This window comes from Dama dama, chromosome 26 (genome assembly GCF_033118175.1).
Source record: "Dama dama isolate Ldn47 chromosome 26, ASM3311817v1, whole genome shotgun sequence".
Classification (NCBI taxonomy): Eukaryota; Metazoa; Chordata; class Mammalia; order Artiodactyla; family Cervidae; genus Dama; species Dama dama.
This window is the reverse complement of record NC_083706.1, coordinates 55,199,045-55,217,901: the sequence shown is the minus strand read 5'-3', so window position 1 is coordinate 55,217,901 and position 18,857 is coordinate 55,199,045. Positions and strand designations below refer to the sequence as shown.

At 49.8% G+C, this 18,857-nt stretch overlaps 1 protein-coding gene across 3 annotated transcripts in view; it reads left to right on the top strand.

Moving 5' to 3' along the window:
- The window catches only part of RPS6KA2 (ribosomal protein S6 kinase A2), a 330,716-nt gene that overhangs the window by 165,758 nt on the left and 146,101 nt on the right, over positions 1–18,857 (top strand). The window contains exon 1 of one of the 3 annotated variants that reach the window (XM_061130066.1): positions 2,163–2,301. The exons of the other annotated variants lie outside the window; for them this stretch is intronic. Coding sequence (XP_060986049.1) covers positions 2,203–2,301 — 99 coding nt within the window. The 5' untranslated portion in view covers positions 2,163–2,202. Of the gene's footprint in view, positions 1–2,162; positions 2,302–18,857 lie in introns of those variants that run through there. 3 annotated transcript variants of the gene reach the window in all.

The window sequence follows — 18,857 nt, the reverse complement described above, 5'->3', positions numbered from 1 at the left end:
ATAATGACCCCCAAGCAGAATCCTTGCAGGAAGCAGGACCCAGTCCGGGGCCTGTTTTCATCTTAGAGATGCGCAGTGGGAACACAGAACGTGCAAGTGTGCTCAGGCTCATCCAGCAAGGAAATGGCAGCGCCAGCATCTTGATGCTAAACTGACTGTGCTTACCCCCACTGAACCCCAGAGAGAGTGTCTGACCTCGCCTGCTGACCCAGGTGCAGCATGAACTTACCAGTTCTTTTCTGGGAGCCTCTGCTGTTTACTCGCTGTAGCAAAGATAGCCTGACACCAGTATTAATGCAGCCTTTGATTAAGCCAGGGGATCATATGACAGGTAGATTTTTCACAATCTGCCTGGCAAAGCAGTACTTGTCACACAGCGCCACGTGCACGGATGCTTCTGGACTTTTCAGGGCGTGGTGGTAGTTTGTTAATGAGATTGTCTGGTCCGTGTTTTAAACAAAAATACGTGGACAATGCACAAAAGGAAAACAGAAAAGGCTGCACAAAGTCTAAAGGTCACAAATCTGAACTGGCTTCCAGCCCTCTGATGAGCATTTCTGGTGGCGGGGGGTGGGGGTAGGGGGCGCGGGAAACTGTGTTCCCCTTTAAGGCAAATCCCCTGCAGCCCTACAGCCAGCAGCTGGTTTCTGAGGGCCCTGACTCAGGACACTCAGGACGCCCGATAAATCTTCCGTTTGGGTAATTTTCTATATATGGAGTCGGAGGTCATGGAGAACGGATGTATGTCTTTGTTCTCCAAACACAGCCGTGGAGGCTTCTCCAGCTGGCTGCGGCCGCCCTGGGCTGCGCGGGGGTCCACTCAGAATCGGGCAAGGACTGGCGGACCCCCAGGTCGGGCGCCCAGGCTGCGGGGACGCGCTCAAGGGGAGGGCTGCTGGGGCCAAGGGGCGAAGAGCGGTGTAGAGCTCACGTGTGCAGGCTCCTGGCGCACCCTGCACCCCGTTTTGTTCCGTTTTCTATAAGTGTTTGCTAATCAGCAATCAAAGTTTTGTTCTGTACAGAAACGCATGAGGGCCAAGTCCTTATATGGATGCTTTAAGGAAAGAAAACATAATGATACCCCAAGCTAGGGAAACAGCCCAGCAGGCCAACCAAAGAGAGAGACAGCGACATTCGCTACTGCTGAGCAGCCGCGCAGCTCGCCCCGCGCGGCGCCGCGGTCCCCTCCGCGGGCTCATTAGGGATGCGCCGCCGAGGGCGCTGATTGGCGGAAGGGGCGGTGGGGGCGGAGCCACAGCGAGCGCGTACGCGGAAGGAAGGGGCGGGGAGAAGAAGCGAGAGCCTGGGGCAGTGGGGCGCTGGGCGCTGATTGGTGGCAATGGAGGGGAAACGAGGAGGTGGGCGTGGCCGGGCGTGGCGGCGGGTTCTGATTGGTGGTAGTGGTGGGGGGCGGGGCAGGGAGGGGCTGTCCGGGGCTGGTTCTCCCGGGCCGGAGGAGAAGGAGAAGGAGTAGGAGGAGGGGGAGGGGAGAGTCCGGGGCGGCAGGCTCTGATTGGCCGTAGTAGCAGAGGGCGCGGGGCGGCGGGTTCTGATTGGCGGTAGTGGCTGTGGGCGGGGCGCAGGGGGGCGGGGCTGCCCGGGGCTGGTCCTAGCAGGCTGGACCAGGAGGAGGAGGAGGAGGGAGAGGGGGAGGGGGAGGGGAGAGCTCGGGGCGACAGGTTCTGATTGGCCGCAGTGGCGGAGGGCCGGGCGTGGCCGCGGGCTCTGATTGGCGATAGTGACTGTGGGCGGGGCGCAGGGGGGGCGGGGCTGCCCGGGGCTGGTCCTAGCAGGCTGGACCAGGAGGAGGAGGAGGAGGAGGAGGGGGAGGGGAGAGCCTGGGGCAGCAGACTCTGATTGGTCGTAGTGGCGGAGGCCGGACGGAGCGGCGGGCGCTGATTGGTAGTAGTGGCCGTGGGCGGGGCGCGGAGGGGCGGGGCTGCTCGGGGCTGGTCCTCGCAGGCTGGACCAGGAGGAGAAGGAGGAGGAGGAGGAGGGAGGAGGCGGGAGCGCTGGGCCCCCGGCCGCTGTGGCCGGCTCGGCCTGCCCTTTGTGCCCGCCGCCCGCGCCCCGCGCCGATGGCCTCCGTCCCGGGCTCCCCGGCCGCTCGCGCCCGCGAGCGGACCTGACCCCGCGCGCCTGGGATGCGCCGGGGATGCGCGTCCTCCGGCCCTGCGGCTCCTCGCGGCTGGGCGCCGGGCGATGGAGCTGAGCATGAAGAAGTTCACGGTGCGCAGGTTCTTCTCCGTGTACCTGCGCAAGAAGTCGCGCTCCAAGAGCTCCAGTCTTAGCCGACTCGAGGTAAATGCCCTCGCCTCTGAGCGCGCGGGTACCCCGGTCCCCACCGCGCCCTGGAGGAGGCTGCGGGTCTTGGGGCCGTCGCGAGCCCTTACGATTGTCAGATGCACGGTCACCCTGCGACCCGTGTCAGGGAGCTAAAGTTGAGAGGCGCTCCGATCTTCCTAAAACCGAACGTTATTGTCGGGACTTGGTAAATCCTTGGACGGGTCTTCGGATCCTCAGCGGGAACTAAGCTCTACCCCCGTTGAGTCTCTAACCAGTTTTGTTCCACGCTCTGTGCAGGATTTGGGGTAGTCACCCCGGGTGCCCACAGGGTGCTCTGGGTGGAGAGGATTTCAGCCTGTGCCGCTCGGGGTGGCACCTCAGAAGTCCCAAGTACACAGCCTCCCAAGCCCCACCCTTGGCTGGTGTTGATCAGGTTTATTTTACAGAGACCCAAAGCCACACAGATACTACCATGTAGTGTAGATTGTTCGTGTATTTGAAATCAGTGTAGAATTGACAAAAAGGGATTTTTTTTTTTAAGGGCAGCACCACAATCCACCTGGACTAGTCTGAAATGGTGCTCCGTAGTAAAGTGCCTGATGCAATAGCCCTGTGCCTTTGGGTGTGATATGGATTCATTCTGAAACCCAGAGGACCCTTTCCTCCGGTCCTGCGTCTTGTCATCTTCGGGTTTCCAAGTGGTTTGTGCACGGTTCTCTAATGTGTTTTGTATTTCAACAATCACATCTTATTCTCTGCATTCCAGTGTCCAAACTACATGGTTAAGTCTGTAGATGACCAAACTGTGAAGCATGTTTAAGTGAAAAAAAGAGACATTATGGGTTTTTTTTTGGGGGGGGGGGGTGGAGCTAGTGGACACAACCTAGAGATTTCTTTTGACATTGTCCTCGCCTTTGCCACAAGGCTGGCACCTATGGAGGTTTTGATGTGTTTGCTTCTAATGAAGTCACATCAGTGGGAACAATGTCACATTTTTCATCTTGGGTTTCTTTGTCCTGGCTGCCATGATATTAGATAGAGGTGTGGGTTCTGTAACAAGAGATCTTTAAGCGAAGCTCTGGAGTAGACATGAAAGCAACAGAGAAGGACTTGTTTTAAAAGTTTCTGTTATGAAATCACTAAATCAGAATTTTAAGGACTAGGTAGGATCTTTGTGACTGGTTTCTGAGAATAAAACATATCTTTCAAATACAACTGTTAATTCAATAATTCAGTAATGGAGGAGGGCTACCTTTAAACCTCATGCTGATAAAGAAGCATAAGTTCATTGGGATAAGTCATCTTCCTGGATGTCAGGCATTTAAAAAACACCAAAGTGGACAAGAACAGAAACTCAGAAGAGTTTTTACCTTCATACCTAAATGCCAAGTTTATTATACAGCTTCTTGTCTCCCTCCATTCATGTCCTTGCCCAGGGGAGGCAGTGAACTCTGGTGTTGTTTAGGAAAAGGAGCCTAAACACTGGCCCTCCTGGATGCCAGGAATCCTATGGGCATGATACATTTACCAGTGGTGTTCTGGGCTGTGGAAGTGCCTCAAAAAAGAATACAATAGGAACCAAGTGGGGAGTGGGGACAAAGAAGTGATGTTGCTTCAGTGTGAAAATAAAATTTCTGCATACAAAATAAACTATAAATAAACCATCAGGCATGCAGAAGGTCAAGCGGATGAGGGAGAAATGTAGTCTGTCAGCATGTGATCAGTGAGCAGTTCGTGTGACCCAGGTGCCCTGGCTGGAGGTGGACAGAAGTGCTGATAAAGATGCCCAGCACTGATTCAGTGCTCCACTCTCTGCAGACGCTGTCAGCAGCTGCTCGTAGTTGATCCCTGTGAAAATCCAGGTAGACATGTGTTACTATCCTCATTCTACTGCTAGGGAGGGAAAACCCTGAGAGCAGAACCTGAGAATCCTGCTGAAAACTTAACAACCAAATCATCCTGCAAGTGTTCGCTGAGATCCTACTGTGTGCGTGTATAGGCCTGTTCTGGGCTGTAGGTCCCGACACCTAGGACGCAGCAGTCCTGGCCTCGTGGTACCTCCACCTGCCGGGGCATCTACTGAGTGCTGACCTGTGCTTCAGTCCAGTAAATCCCATATTCCTGCCCGGCTGCCATCCAGCATTCCCCAAAGAAGCCTGTCTATTCAGTAGCTCAGTTGGTAAAGAATCTGCCTGCAATGCAGGAGACCTGGGGCCAATTCCTGGGTTGGGAAGATCCCCTGGAGAAGGAAATGGCAACCCACTCCAGTATTCTGACCTGGAGAATCCCATGGATAGGGGAGCCTGGTGAGCTATAGTCCATGGGGTTGCAAGAGTCGGACATGATTTAGTGACTAAATCACCACCACCATTCATTCATTCAGTTACAGATTAGAGACCAAGAACCACTCACCAAAAAAATGTGAAATTTAGGAAGGAGGTTTGTCAGTTATTTGAGTTTGAGAAATAGGATGTATAAAGTGCTTAACATGGATGTGCATTTCCTCTATTTGGACTAATGAAAAAGATAGCTCATTTTGTAAGAAACTTATTTTTTAATTCTTTCTGTGAAATTTATATTTTAAAATAGACTGAAAAATTTGTTTTGTTCAAATTCAGTATCTAGTGATATTAACAGGAAAGTAGCAGTAGTTATTATATTTGGAGATTGAAACAGTATCATCTTTATCAAAAAGGCTCCTAGGGAGAGACTTAGTGTTTCATACTTGCTTTTACATTTGACTTGACTTTTAGGTTTAGAACTCAGCATTTGGTAAACTCTAATGAACAGAGAAGCCAGGTTGCTTAATATAATATTTGGAATCAGTTTATAAATTACAGCTTAAATGTTTTTATAGTGTATCAGCATTGTGCCAGCTGAGTTGGCTAAATCATTTACTGGCAAGAATGATTTGGGGGACTTCTAAATGTAACTTGGATATCTTGAATCTATTTCTATGTGCATACCCTAGAAAGGCTTCAGGGCTCAGCCTCTGCCAGACCCTCACCCCCAAGAAAGCTCTGATCTCAGGTCATTGGCAGCGTTGCCTAAGAACCATAGCACTTCCAGAAGGTGTAACTATTGCCTCATCTAACTGTTCACTTTATAGTTGAAAAAATGGGGCCCAGGGCAGCAAAATGACTTGCTTATGCTTCTAGCATGTTTGACAGGAAGTTCTTACTATGAGAGCATGTGCTGTCTCTTATTAATTTTAGCCATTTCAGGTTGTGTGGTTTTTTTTGTAATTTACCATGGATTAGAAGATGCACAGATGAAGGCTATTTTCATTTTTAAAAAGAAAGCTACTCTAGGGGATATTTTTGGAATGTGCTCCATAACCTAAAATTATCCTAGAGAACCTTTTCTGGAATTTGGGAAGTTCTCGGTGGGCTTTGCAGTAGAGCCACTGAAATTGGAGTCTCACTTTTACCTCTCACAGCCGGGCAGTTCCTTCAACTCTCTCAGCCTCATTTTTCTCCTCTGTGAAATGGGGATGATTGTGACTCCTATTTCATGATTCCGAGCTACTATACATAAAGGTTTAACATGGAGACTGGAAGATAAAATCAGTAATCAGTCACTGTTAGCTATGGGTATTGATAAAGTATTTCCAAGATTTATTGATGTTTTTCATGTTGATCAACGTCTACTGGTTCTGTCTGAGCCTGAGATCGCACACCCCGGCCCCCCCGCACCGTCTCCCCCGAGGCCTGCAGATCCCATGGCTTGTGCCATGTTCCAGCCTGGTAATTAATTAATCGTTGAGACGCCCGTCCTGAGCACCCTGGGGAAGGAAAGGCAGAGATCAGTTCTCACAGACTGTTTTCCAGCCTGATTCATTCAATAGCAGTGGCCCCTCTGGCTAAGATGGAACTCCCGTCATCTGGCCTGGATACCGCTGTTCCTCGTCCTTATCTTGCCTGTCACCTGGGGTCCAGGAATGCATTACAGTGCAGGTCCTGAAGCCGAGGCACCAGAGCTCAGGCGGGTTCTAGATCAGAAACCGCCCTGCCATCACCGTGCTGACCTAGCAGATCTTGGGGAAGGAGGCCTGCCCAGCACCCCTCGGTACCCCAGGAAAACCTCCCAAGTGTGCTCAGGCTCCAGAGCATGGCTCAGGGCTCGGTCAGGTTCAGAGAAGTTGGCTAGGAAACATTCTGGAGAAAATACTGGGCTTTGATTAATGAAAAGGGATATCGTTTACTTGAGGTAAGATTTATCTACCAGTTTGCTAAACGGATCAGTACTCAAGATCGGTTCATTTAGGGAACACTTCTTTTGCTTGGGGTTAGCAAAGCCAGGTGGAAAAGGAAATGGCAACCCACTCCAGTGTTCTTGCCTGGAGAATCCCAGCGACGGGGGAGCCTGGTGGGCTGCTGTCTATGAGGTCGCACAGAGTCGGACACGATGAAGCGATGAAGCGACTTAGCAGCAGCAGCAGCAGCAGCAAAGCCAGGAATTTGGTTCTCTTTGTCATTTCACCTGAGTTTGATGTTTTTACTGAAAGACATTTGGGGATGAATGAGAAGGACAAAAGGCAGGTCCTCTCCCTGGGGTGGGGCTTCGCAAGTGGCACTAGTGGTAAAGAACCCACCTGCCAAAGCAGGAGACGTCAGAGAGGCAAGTGTGATCCCTGGGTCGGGAAGATCCCCTGGAGGAGGGCGTGGCAACCCACTCCAGTGTTCTTGCCTGGAGAATCCCATGGACAGAGGAGCCTGGCGGGCTGCAGTCCGTAGGGTCCCACAGAGTCGGACACGACTGAAGTGACTTAGCACGAACACACACACTGCCTGGGGTCTTGATAGTGGTGAACTCTGGAATGGAGAAGAGTTTCATTCATTTATTTGCTCAATTATCTACACATTCAAAGAGTTTTTAGCACATACCATGTGCCCCATGCTAAGCAGTTGAGAGATAAACATCAGATCCCTGCCCTCAGCGAATTTAACATCTAAGGAGAGAGGCAAAGACACATATGGAAACTGCTCTGTAGGGTGGAAGTCCTGTGAAATCACTGGCATCTTTGGAGTTCAGTGGTTAATTATATCAATTGTCAATTTGTTCCCATTTCCAATGCTTACAGATAATCAATCATTATCTATGTGCACATATGAATACATTTTACTTACCCTGTTTAAAGGAAACATGGTATCCTCATAAAATAAAAGTTAAGGGACTATTAGCAAATGTAGCAATGTTGGCTCCATTCTGGGGGGAAAAAAAAAAAAAAACTTCCTGGAAAGTTAAAGCATTCAAACTTATTCTTGATCCTTGATTGGTAAGCTCTTCTTGATGTTGGGAGGTTTCCAGCAAAACCATTTGCAATTAAAATAATTTTCAGGTAGTTTCAGTAAATGCACCCAAAGAAATTCTATGTTAATCCTTATTTTATTGGCCTTTTGGACAGCAGCAGTGACAGGTCGGTGGAGACCTCAGAAATAGTCCATTTTCAGCCTCAGCATGTGCCTTGTGCTCAGTCGTGTCCGACTCTTTGGGACTCTGTGGACTGTAACTTCCCAGGCTTCTCTTTTGATGGGATTTTCCAGGCAAGAATACTGGAGTGGAATGCCATTTCCTTCTCCAGAGGATCTTCCCCCCACCCAGGGATCAAACCTGTGTCTCCTGGGTCTCCTGCATTGCAGGCAGATTCCTTAACTGCTGAGCCACTGGAGAATTCCATTTTAGTGAATACTTAATTTGCTTATTGTTTTACTTATTTATGCTTTGTTCCATTTTGAAGACACTAGACTTAATTCCTTATTTGTCATCTGCTTATCTTTGCAATTTCATTACACACGTTCTTTCCTTACATCTAGGAAAACACCCCCAAAGTATTGTTTCTTATTCAAAAACATGTAAAAAGACAACTAAACATATTGAGATTTCACCCCTTTAAAAAAAAAAAATTGTTTGATTGAAGTATAGCTGGCTTGGGCTTCCCAGGTGGCTCAGTAGTACAGAATCTGCCTGCCAAACAGGAGATGAGGGTTCAACCCCTGGGGCAGGAAGCTCCCCTGGAGAAGGAAATGGCCACCCACTCCAGTATTCTTGCCTGGAGAATCCCATGGACAGAGGAGCCTGCAGGGCTACAGTCCATGGGGTCACAGAAGAGTCCGATACGACTCCTAAACTCCTAAAAAAAATACGAATCCTAAACTCCCATCCGTCCCTCCCCTGCTCTCCTCCCGCTTGGCAACCACAAGTCCGTTTCTGTGTCTGTGAGTCTGTTTTGTAGATTCACCCCTTTTTCTTTCACCTCTTTGGCCTGTTCACTGAACGTCCTCCACCACCCTGATGTAGCCAAGACTTGTGTGTTAGTCACTTAGCTGTGCCCGCCTCTTTGCAACCCCGTGGACTATAGCCCACCAGGCTCCTCTGTCCATGGGATTCTCCAGGCAAGAATACTGGAGTGGGTTGCCATTTCCTCCTCCAGGGGATCTTCCCAACCCAGGGATCGAACCCAGGTCTCCTGCATTGCGGGTGAATGCTCTACCATCTGAGCTACTGGGGAAACCCTCGCCAAGACTATTTGTGTATATTTTTAATGCATGTAGAAGTGGAGGAATGAAATAAAATCATGCTAAGTAAAAAATGGCATATCTGTCCTGCTTTGCCAATTACCCAGGATTGCATGCTGTTTCTTGCATGTCAGGTGGACAGTTTCTTAGGTGAGGCAAATTAATAAGTGGGTCACAGGTGCTGGGACTCTGAGACAGAGGCTGGAGCAGGAGGTAAAGAGTGATGTTTGCGCAAGAGCCCAGGTGTGGATTAGTCCCTATGGGGCTCCAGTGAGCAGTGCCCTTTCAGATGTGGGGAGACTGGGGGTGAGTGTGTTCTGTGTGAGTCTAGCTGGGAACCAGTAGTTTAGCCAGAAAGGCACTTTGGTCCAAGCTTCTGTGCGTGTTAAGTAAGCAAGCCAGTGTAGCTAAAAGCATTCTCTAGAATGCACTGCTATTATTTCCAATGACGCTGGGTTGTGTTGTATTTTTCCCCCAGCAGCATCACGTGTCAGCTGATGTATTTTCACTGGTAAAAGCTAGCAAATTAAACTCAAGTAGGAATTACCAGCAGATAGTCTATAAAGCTGCAGTGTGATTTAATCAAGCAAGCGGCTCAAATATATTCAGTATAAAATATTGTTCATCGTATCTGACTTGCAGCGGTGTAGGAAGCCTTCCCTGCCAGTGAGTTGGCTAAGGCGCGGCCATGGTGGTGCAGGTGTAATTAAACCCCAGGAGCCTGCACCCCGGGGGGAGAGGTGACTGTGGTGGCTGTGAGTATGTTTCACACAGTCTGGTCACTGTGGCTGATCCCCAGGCGGGCAAGAGGCAGAGTGTGGAGCCACGAGATGGGCGCCGACAGAGCTCTCCCCCTTCAGACTTGAGCCCGGCTCTCCCAGCCCGTCTTTCCCACTGGCCGGGCCTTGGGCTTCTGTGTTGTCCTTGGTGAGCCCACCGTGCCCGATTTCAGCTAGAATCCTGCTGTGTCGATTCAGAGAGGACCCCCGGCCAGCTTCAGTGTTTGAGCACCCTTGGCATGTGGTCCAGTTCCTCACCCCACATCCCCCAGGCGAGGTGTGGCGACCCTGACCTGCCTTCAGCTCAGTTTATGAAGAATTGCCCTGCCCCCCACCCGCCCCTGGGCTGCAGATCCTCCCCCAGCCCCAGGTCCTCCTCTTATGGGATGGGAGCTCCGTCTTGCTCCCCTGCTGCAAACCCATGGCAGTGGTCCCTTGAATAAAGTCTTTCTCACTGTCTTTAGCAAGTGCCAGAATAATTTTTCATGAGCGGCACCTGTTATTGTTAGAAATCTGCTTGTGTGCCTTGATATCCCTTAAAGGGGGTCCCAGGAACACCACTGATCAGACAGCCCTGACCTATTCCAACCAGCATACACTCAGCACCCCATCTTCTCCAAAAGCTTTGGTTTGCCAGCTCCCAAGGCTGCCCTGATAGCTCAGTTGGTAAAAAATCCGCCTGTAATGCAGGAGACTCTGATTTGGGAAGATCCGCTGGAGAAGGGATAGGCTACCCACTCCAGTATCCTTGGGCTTCCCTGTGGCTCAGCTGGTAAAGAATCCACCTGCAATGCAGGAGACCCTGGTTCGATTCCTGGGTTGGGAAGATCCGCTGGAGAAGGGAAAGGCTACCCAGTCCAGTATTCTGGCCTGGAGAATTCCATGGACTGTATAGTCCCTGGGGTCGCAAAGAGTGGACACGACTGAGTGACCTTCACTTTCACTCAAGGGTCTGCAGGCTGTCCCACCCTGAGAGGGTGGCAGGGGTGCCGTCCCCTCGCCCCACCCCCTCCCCGACCAGAGGTCCCCTGCTCCCCCCGCCGGCTGTGCTGGGTCTTGCCGGCCCCGGGCACGTCCCTCTCCTGCCCGCTGTGGGCCGCACCGGTGGCGAGGCTGTCCTCCAGTTGTTAAATGCCGGGCAGGTCGGATGTGCCCAGTGAGGGAAGCGTCTGCCCTTGGGCTCTGTGGCGTTGCCCACAGCTGGCTGTGATGGACCCCGTCTGGAACGGGGTCTGCGTGTCGTTGTGGGGAGGAGAGGTCGTCCTCCTGAGCCAGCCTCTCCTCTTTGCCCTTCTGAGGAGCCCCCCGCTCCCAGTCAGCCCTGTCCCCTCGAGGCCCGCCTCCCTGGGCCGAGCTGCCGCGAGGCTGCTGGCAGCAACGCTCTCGTCCCAGTCCCTGTCATTTTAAAGGTAATTCAGGGAAGTAGCGACTCTGGCGGAATAGAGAGCTTCCCGCCGCTCCTGGTGTCAGCCCGCTAGCGTGGGGCTCAGGAGCCAATGGAAATGGTCTGACTTCTTAAAACTGCTTTTTCTTTTGGCTCTTCTGCCCTCCTGTATTAAATTAGGGAGATTCAAAGACACAGATCAGCGGACTTCCCGGTGGGCCAGTGGGTAAGACTCCCCGCTTCCTCCGCAGGGAACTCGGGTTCGATCCCTGGAGTGGGAACTTAAGATCCCCCATGCCGCTTGGCGTGGCCGAAAAAAAACCCACACATGAGAGGAGGATTTATCAGCCTGGGTGTCTGCAGTCAGCGTGAGCTGTGACATTCTTTGTGTCGGGACACCTGGCCACACTGTCCGCCCCGAGGCGGCTTTTACTTGTTAAAACGCACGGTTATTAAAACATGTGGCTGTTAAAACGTGCGGTCGAATCTTTAAGGAACAGGGATGGAGGAATTTTACTTTGAAAGACTCCCTTTTGGAGCAGTTGTGGTGGAAACGCGCTAGTGACTGTGGAGCAGATTGCTCCTTAGGCCTCAGTTTTAACACTTTTGGCCCAGGATAGTTGCAAAGTTTCTGCAGCTAAGATTAGATACGTTAAGTTTCAAATGTATGTTTTACATCCAAAGGATAGCGGGGACGATCTCTAAGGATGGAGAACGCAGAAAGCTTCTTATGCTGAGCAGTGAGTCGAACACGCCCTGGGGAGGGTGCTGTGGACAGCTTGCACAGGAGGTGGGTGTGGGGGGCCACCCGCTGGGAGGAGGCTGAGGGGCCAGGTGGGGCGGGCAGGGGAGCCTCCTCACGGCCAGTGTGCGAAGGGGCCAAATGAGGGAGACACAGTTGTCGTGTGACTTCCTGCTCTGTTTGGTTGACTTTGAAGATTAAGTACAGGAAAAAAAAAAAAAACAGATAAAGCAGAAAAGAACACATTTTTAGAACATCTTCGGCTTCTGGCTTTCCGCTTTAGTTTGTACCCAGCTCAGGGAAGAGGGCGGGTGGGCTGCCGGAATAAGGGAGCGATGCTTGCTACCTGCCTTCATCCCAGAGAACTCCTGGGATGAAACAGCGTGAGGCTGGGCATGACTTTTGTATTTCTAGATTTCAGCAAAGAGAGAATGCACAGATTTGGATGTGTGAGGCACTCAAGACTTTGCAGAATTCACTCCAATAGAGATGTGAATAAAAACGCTGAGCCTGGTGGGCCGTGCTGAAGCCGGTCTGCGGAGGGTGGGCATGCACTCGGCTGGGCACTCAGACCCCCGCCGTCGGGCTCCGTCAGCACATCGCTGTGTTTCCTTTGACTCGATGTTGCGGTTCACGACCGTGGAACGCCAACAATGGGCGTAAGAAAGTGACAGTGATTTGTGAAAACGCACCAGCTGGAGTCACTGTGATTGTGTTCGTGTGTGAGGGAGGTGGAGGAGGGCTACCTCTGAGGGCACTCCACCCCATAGGGCGTGTACTCACTAGGGGTGACGGACACTTGCCCAGAGCATCTCGGGAGCTTAGCAGAGGCCTCTCACCTGCTCTGGGATCCACGTCCCTCCTCCCCGCCCCGCCCCCAGCCTGCTCCATCTGCGGTGGTCCTCCCTCCAGTCCTCCCTCCAGCCTCCCTGCAGTCCTCCCCTCCTGTGAGGTCTGCCACTCAGGCCCCGCCCACCCAGCCCCGCCCCGCCCATGCCCGGCCTCCCCCAGGGAAGCTGACCCGTGGCTGGGATTCAGGGCCAGCACCTGGCCCTGGAGAGCTTGCGCTGGGACGGGGACGTCCTGTGGGAACCAGGAAAAGGAGTCGTTGCCATGTGACCGAGGGTGGCATGGAGCGCGCTGCCCGAGTCCCAGTCTGCAGGGGTGGTCCCTGCTCAGAGCCACACACCGTCTCACGAGGAGGTTGCTGGGTGGAGAAGCCCCGAGCAGAGCTCCTCCCTTTGGTTTGGGCTCTGCCCCCCATTCCTGCAGAGTTCTGGGTTTCGAGAAAGTTCACAGGGTCACAGACGCTCCTGCATGGTCAGGCGGGGCCTGGGGAAGTGGTGCTCCCTTGGCTGGTAGGGAGGACCCCCCCCCATCCCCTCTGATGGCGTCCTCCAGGTGGGCCCCACTCTGTGCGAGCTCTGAGCCTCCTGGCTGTGCATGAATTTGCATAAAACCTTGAACCCACGTGTGTCTCCTCTGGGACCCATGGAGCTCTGCTCTGGGGGCTCTGTGTCCGGGACCAGCCATGAGTGGCCGTCAGGACCACTGTCCTGCTGTGTCCCCCACACATGTTCTCTGGGGCCAGCCGTCTCCTGCGACACGTGTGAAGTCCGTGGAGGTCTTTTTGGAAGTCTCTCTTAGGTATTGGGCTTCCTCAGTGGATCGGCAGTAAAGCATCTGCCTGCCAATGCAGGAGATGCCGGTTCAATCCCTGGGTCAGGAAGATCCGCTGGAGAAGGGAATGGCTGCCCAGTCCAATACTCTTCCCTGGAGAATCCCATGGACAGAGGAGCCTGGCGGGCTGCAGTCCATGGGGTCGCACAGAGTCCGACACGACTTAGCAACTGAACAACAAGCAACTAAACAGTCTCACGTATTAACAGAACATTTACCATGTGCCTAGAAATTATCTGTAGGACTTGGGTTCAGAGGGTTTAAATGTAGGAAAAAGTGGCCATGACCTGAGACTAATAATGTGGGGAGGATTAAAGCCACTAAGAAACCACGACAAAACCACACATCTGCTTGAGGAGGACCCGAACTGTCCGTCCTTCAACTGTAGGTCCTGCTTACGCACTGTCGGTCGGCTGCCTGGCATTTTAGACTCTTCCACAGGCAGAGCGTCTAATCTGCTTTCACAGTGTAGCTGGTAGAGTGTCATCCGCAGTAGAAAGTATGCAAAAGCCAAACATTGTCACCACTTAAAATTTCTTAAAGCAGTAAAATGTCTTAAAAGGGTTGAGGAACTATCAACATTTTAAAAGCAGATTCAGAAATTTCAAAATGTTTTAGTGCTAGCAATTTTTAAAAACTAAAACGATGAAAGTCAAATGGGCTTTTATTTTAAAAGCCAGTGCTTACCGAGGAATAGGTTTAATTCCAGGGAGGTGGCTTTTGTGATGTCTTAAAGCAATTTCTAGTCCCATTTGAAGGCTTTTGAACTCCTAGTGTGGTTGTGATACATCATCCCACTTCAGAGCCTACAAGTCCACTGTCTGGCTCAGGACAAGCAGGTTCCCTCCTCCTCCTCCTCCTCCTCCTCCTCCTCTTCCTCCCCGTCTCCGGAGCAGCCTGGTTCTGTGAAGGATTCCCTCCGTGCTTGTGACCTCGGGCACCTTTCTCGGGCACAGCAGCCGGCCGGGTTTTCTGGGCGCTCCGCACCCTAGCCCCACATCTGGGCTTGAAGTCCGTGGAGCTCACACCTGCACCACTGTTGAAGGACTGCCACTTGAGGCCCCCCAGCCTTCCTGTACTGGCGGGCCCGATCCCTGGACTTATCTCAGCCCGAACCTTTCCCCCAGCCCACGGGGACACCCCTGACCACTGGTGGGGTCAGATGCATTTTGGAAACTCTTTAAAGCATTATGGAAATGTAGGACTTCCCTGGTGGCTCAGACAGTAGGAAATATGCCTGCAATGCAGGAGACCCGGGTTTGATCCCTGGGTCAGGAAGATCCCCTGGAGGAGGGCATGGTCTCCCTCTCCAGTATTCTTGCCTGGAGCATCCCATGGACAAAGGAGCCTGGTGGGCTGCAGTCTGTGGGGTGGCACAGAGTCAGACACGACTTGGTGACTGAACAAGTGTATTGTCATTCACAGGACAGTGGAAATGCTTGTGAGGAGCCCATAAGACTGACTTCATAGTTTTCAGTGCCTATGAGGAGAGACTGCAGGACGGAAACTACAAGGATTTGTTTTGCTTCCCTGAATTCTTTGTATCCACCGTAATTATGAATTTCACTCTTCTGCAGTATTATGTCAGCATCAGCAGCTCACGTTTGTGTTTGAAAGACGTGATTTTCTGTAATTACCCTTCAAGTGCATTTCCGATTTCCAGATACATGTCTGTCAGTGAAAAGGCGATGGGTAGTCTCATTCCCAGAGCTTCTCCTTCTGGGAGGAAAAAAAGTAGAGGCAAAACCAGGGTTGAAGTGACTATTATTTTTCCAGCCAGCAGGTCTTTCTTGCATTTTATAAATTTTAAGGTGAAGGGGCCTGAACTATTTGAAAACTAAACAATACAAGTTTCCTTTCTCAGCAAAGACCAACGTGAAACATTCACTTTGACAATCTGGAGATTAAAATGATCAGATCTCTATAAATATTTAAGTTTATGTGTACACGTGTTTTAACTATGTGTGTGTGTATGTGTATATGTGCACACACTAAATGTGGTGTTTTCCTGGCCATGGTGATGAGCTCAGAGTTGAGCATGTCATCTAAGACAGTCAAAATGGGTTATAACTTGGGACCTTTGTTCACTGGCTCTGGAGGAACAAGGAGGCATGGAGCCTGGCAGCTTTCTGAGAGCAGGAGGTTACCCATTCTACAGAGGAACCAACACACAGAGCTGAAGAGAAATGAGGTTGGAGCCTTGATCAGCCCATTCCTGAAGTCCTTACTACTTTAGAACGTTTTGGTTATGTTTTTCAACCAGTTTCTCTTATTGTTTAAGCCAGTTTGATTTGGGTTTTATTTTTTTATGCAAGTAAAACCTGACATATCTAATTAACTCTCTACTAGAATCCTAAGTATAATTATATCCTTTTCATAGATGAATAAACTGTATTAACAAGCCAAATAGCTTGAATGAGGTCATACTGATTTTAAGTAGGGAATCAAGACTCTAACTTGGTTCAGTTTGCCTCCAAAGCTTGTGCCTTTAACTACTATGATGTATAAAGTGAAGTTGCTCAGTCGTGTCCGACTCTTTGCGACCCCAAGGACTGTAGCCTACCAGGCTCCTCCGTCCATGGAATTTTCAGGCAAGAGTACTGGAGTGGGTTGCCATTTCCTTCTCCGGGGGAGCTTCCCAGCCCAGGAATGGAGCCCGGGTCTCCCGCACTGCAGGCAGACGCTTCACCATCTGAGCCATAGGGAAGCCCCACTATGATGTATACTAGATCTTAAATAACATGTCTAGACCAGATTGTTCTGTTCTGTTCCTGCTGGCCGGGGAAATGCTTTCCTGAGGATGTTTTCTGTCTACAGAAATCACCAGGGGATCTGCTTACAAAGTATACATTGTGTTTAAGTTCGGGCTCCCCGGTAGCAGGCGCCTGGTGCACGTAGGTGCTCCATTAAGGTCAGTGGCGAAGGAGTGAGCATGTGGACGCTCCCCCGCCCTCTTCTGGGGCACCTGAGAGCTCAGTGGGGCCAACCCCCCGCCCGGTCCAGGGTTTCAGACCCAGAGAGCTGGGCATCCCCTTGAAACACAGTGCTGTTGGTTTTTGTAATTCCACAAGTGGGACGTCTCCTCCGTCTCACTGTCCCTTCCTGCTCACGTGTGTGTCAGAGAGGCAACGCTTCCGGCGAGAGCTGAAGGATGCTGGCAAGCACAGGTGAGGCTGAGCGGTCCCAGGGGTAGTTACAGCCTGTTGGCATCTCTGAAGCGGGGGGCGGCTGGATCCGGCTGATGCTATTATGGTTGTTTGTCCATTTGGATGAAGAGACATATGTGGTGTATCCAACAGTTTTGCAAATGTTGATAGAATCCTGCCAAATGGCTACTTGTAAAGAACAGGGATGTGTCTTAATAGGTTATTAAGGGCATGTCTTAATAGGATAATAACATATATTATTTGGAAAATATAATAATACCATTAAATTTGTGTTTCAAAACATAGTAGAAACATTTTTTTAAGGTTTTCCAGTTACACTGAGATGGTAAATTGAGAAAATTACTTTTTTATTCATTTAAAACTTTGATGTATTTTTAAAGCTTTATTTTATTGAAGTATAGTTGATTTACAGTGTTGTTCATTTCTACTGTTCAGCAAAGTGATTCAATGGTATGTATATATGTATACATATTCTTTTTCATAGTTTTCTCCATTATGGTTTATCACAGGATATTGCATATAGTTCTTGGTGCGAGAAACTGAACTGTATTATGTTCACAGTCATTCCTTCAGTGTGTTCAGTGAGTCTAAGAATCCTTTTGTTCCTTTTCTGTCTACTTTTATTTCTCATAATAGTCTCCAGCCTAAAATCTAGACTATGTAAATAATAATTTAAGTAAATAAGGTTTCACAACAAGATAGCAGTGGGTATTGATTCTAGAAAGAGTATTTTATTTATTGTACTTAGCTTCCTACTTCGTAAAATTATTCAGCATTATAATTCTACGTAAAAATGAATATGCATATATTCATTTTATAGAATAAAATTTGTGAAAACATTGTAACATTGTTTTCCTTGCATTATTTTTCTTATACTTTTGCACCCAAACTTTTCCCAGCAGTACCTGTTTACTGTAGTGATTGTATTTTGATAAATTACTAGAAGGAATTTGTTACATAAAGCAAAACATTACAAACCTATGATATATCTGATAAGACTCCTGAGCAAGCAGCCATCTCTGCCCTGGAAGTGTCCACAGACTTTGTGCTCAAAGCGTTTCTAAGTGTTTGGCATCAGGGGTCATGTAATGTGATTGCCTCAGATTTCATCTGTTCCAGCTGACATGAATTCTTTCCTTTAAATTGTGTCCTTGATTTTTGCTTGTAGGTGATGGGCAGAGCTCAGGAAATCCGCGTTAATTTCCTCTCCCTTGTTCTGCCACCGCTGTCTGTGTTGGTTTGATTATCTTTTAATTCACAGGGAAGAGAGAGAGCTTTTTGCGTTGACTTCCGTGGTGATGTCATGCTTAATTGGAGAAAAATGACTTGCTTTCATACACTTATTAAATAATAAGCCACACTCTGAGTAAATGCCTTTATGCTCCCAGAGCCATTGCAGAATACCTTTTTCATGTATATTTACCAGTAAGTATTTCTATCTCTAGCAAGCTTGTGCATGTGTGTGCTCAGCCACGTCAGTCGTGTCTGACTCTTTGAGACCCCAGGGACCGTAGCCCATCAGGCTCCTCTGTCCATGGGATTCTCCAGGCAGGAATGCAGGAGTGGGTTGTCCTTCCCTTCTCAGGGGATCTTCTTGACCCAGGGATCGAACTCGCGTCTGCCTTCGTCTCTTGCATTGCAGGCAGATTCTTTACGCTGAGCCACCTCTAGAAGCCCTGAAGTCCCTCTAGAAAGCTACTTGGTAGCAAAATATATTGTGTTGAAATAAATAGCAAGAGATATAAAGAGGAGATGGGAATCCAGAAATAAATTGAAAACAAGAAAACAAGAGTAAGAAGAGTGAGTGATTCAAAGCTAATAAATGTCCTTTATCTTGAAATAGGGCAGACAGGCATTTTCTGGTTACATGAATATTCCAGTTTGTTAACTCCCCATTTCCAAATAAGTACAGATTAATAAAATATGCTGCTCTGCTCAGTCACTCAATCATGTTTGACTCTTTGTGACCCCCATGGACTATAGGGGTCAGGGGACCCCGCCAGGCTCCTCTGTCCACGGGATTTTTCAGGCAAGAATACTGAAGTGGGTTGCCATTTCCTCCTCCAGGGGACCTTCTCAACCCAGGGATTGGACCCATGTCACCTGTGTCTCCTGCATTGCAGGAGAATTCTTTACCTAATGAGCCATCAGGGGAGGCCCCAATTAATAAAATATACTTGACACTAAAGCTTTTCTAAATAAAATAAAGCTTTTGATAATTCAGAATATACCTTACAGTGTTTCCATATTCCTAGGTCAATATAAAAATCCAACCTTGTAGTTCAGCACTGTAGCTATAAC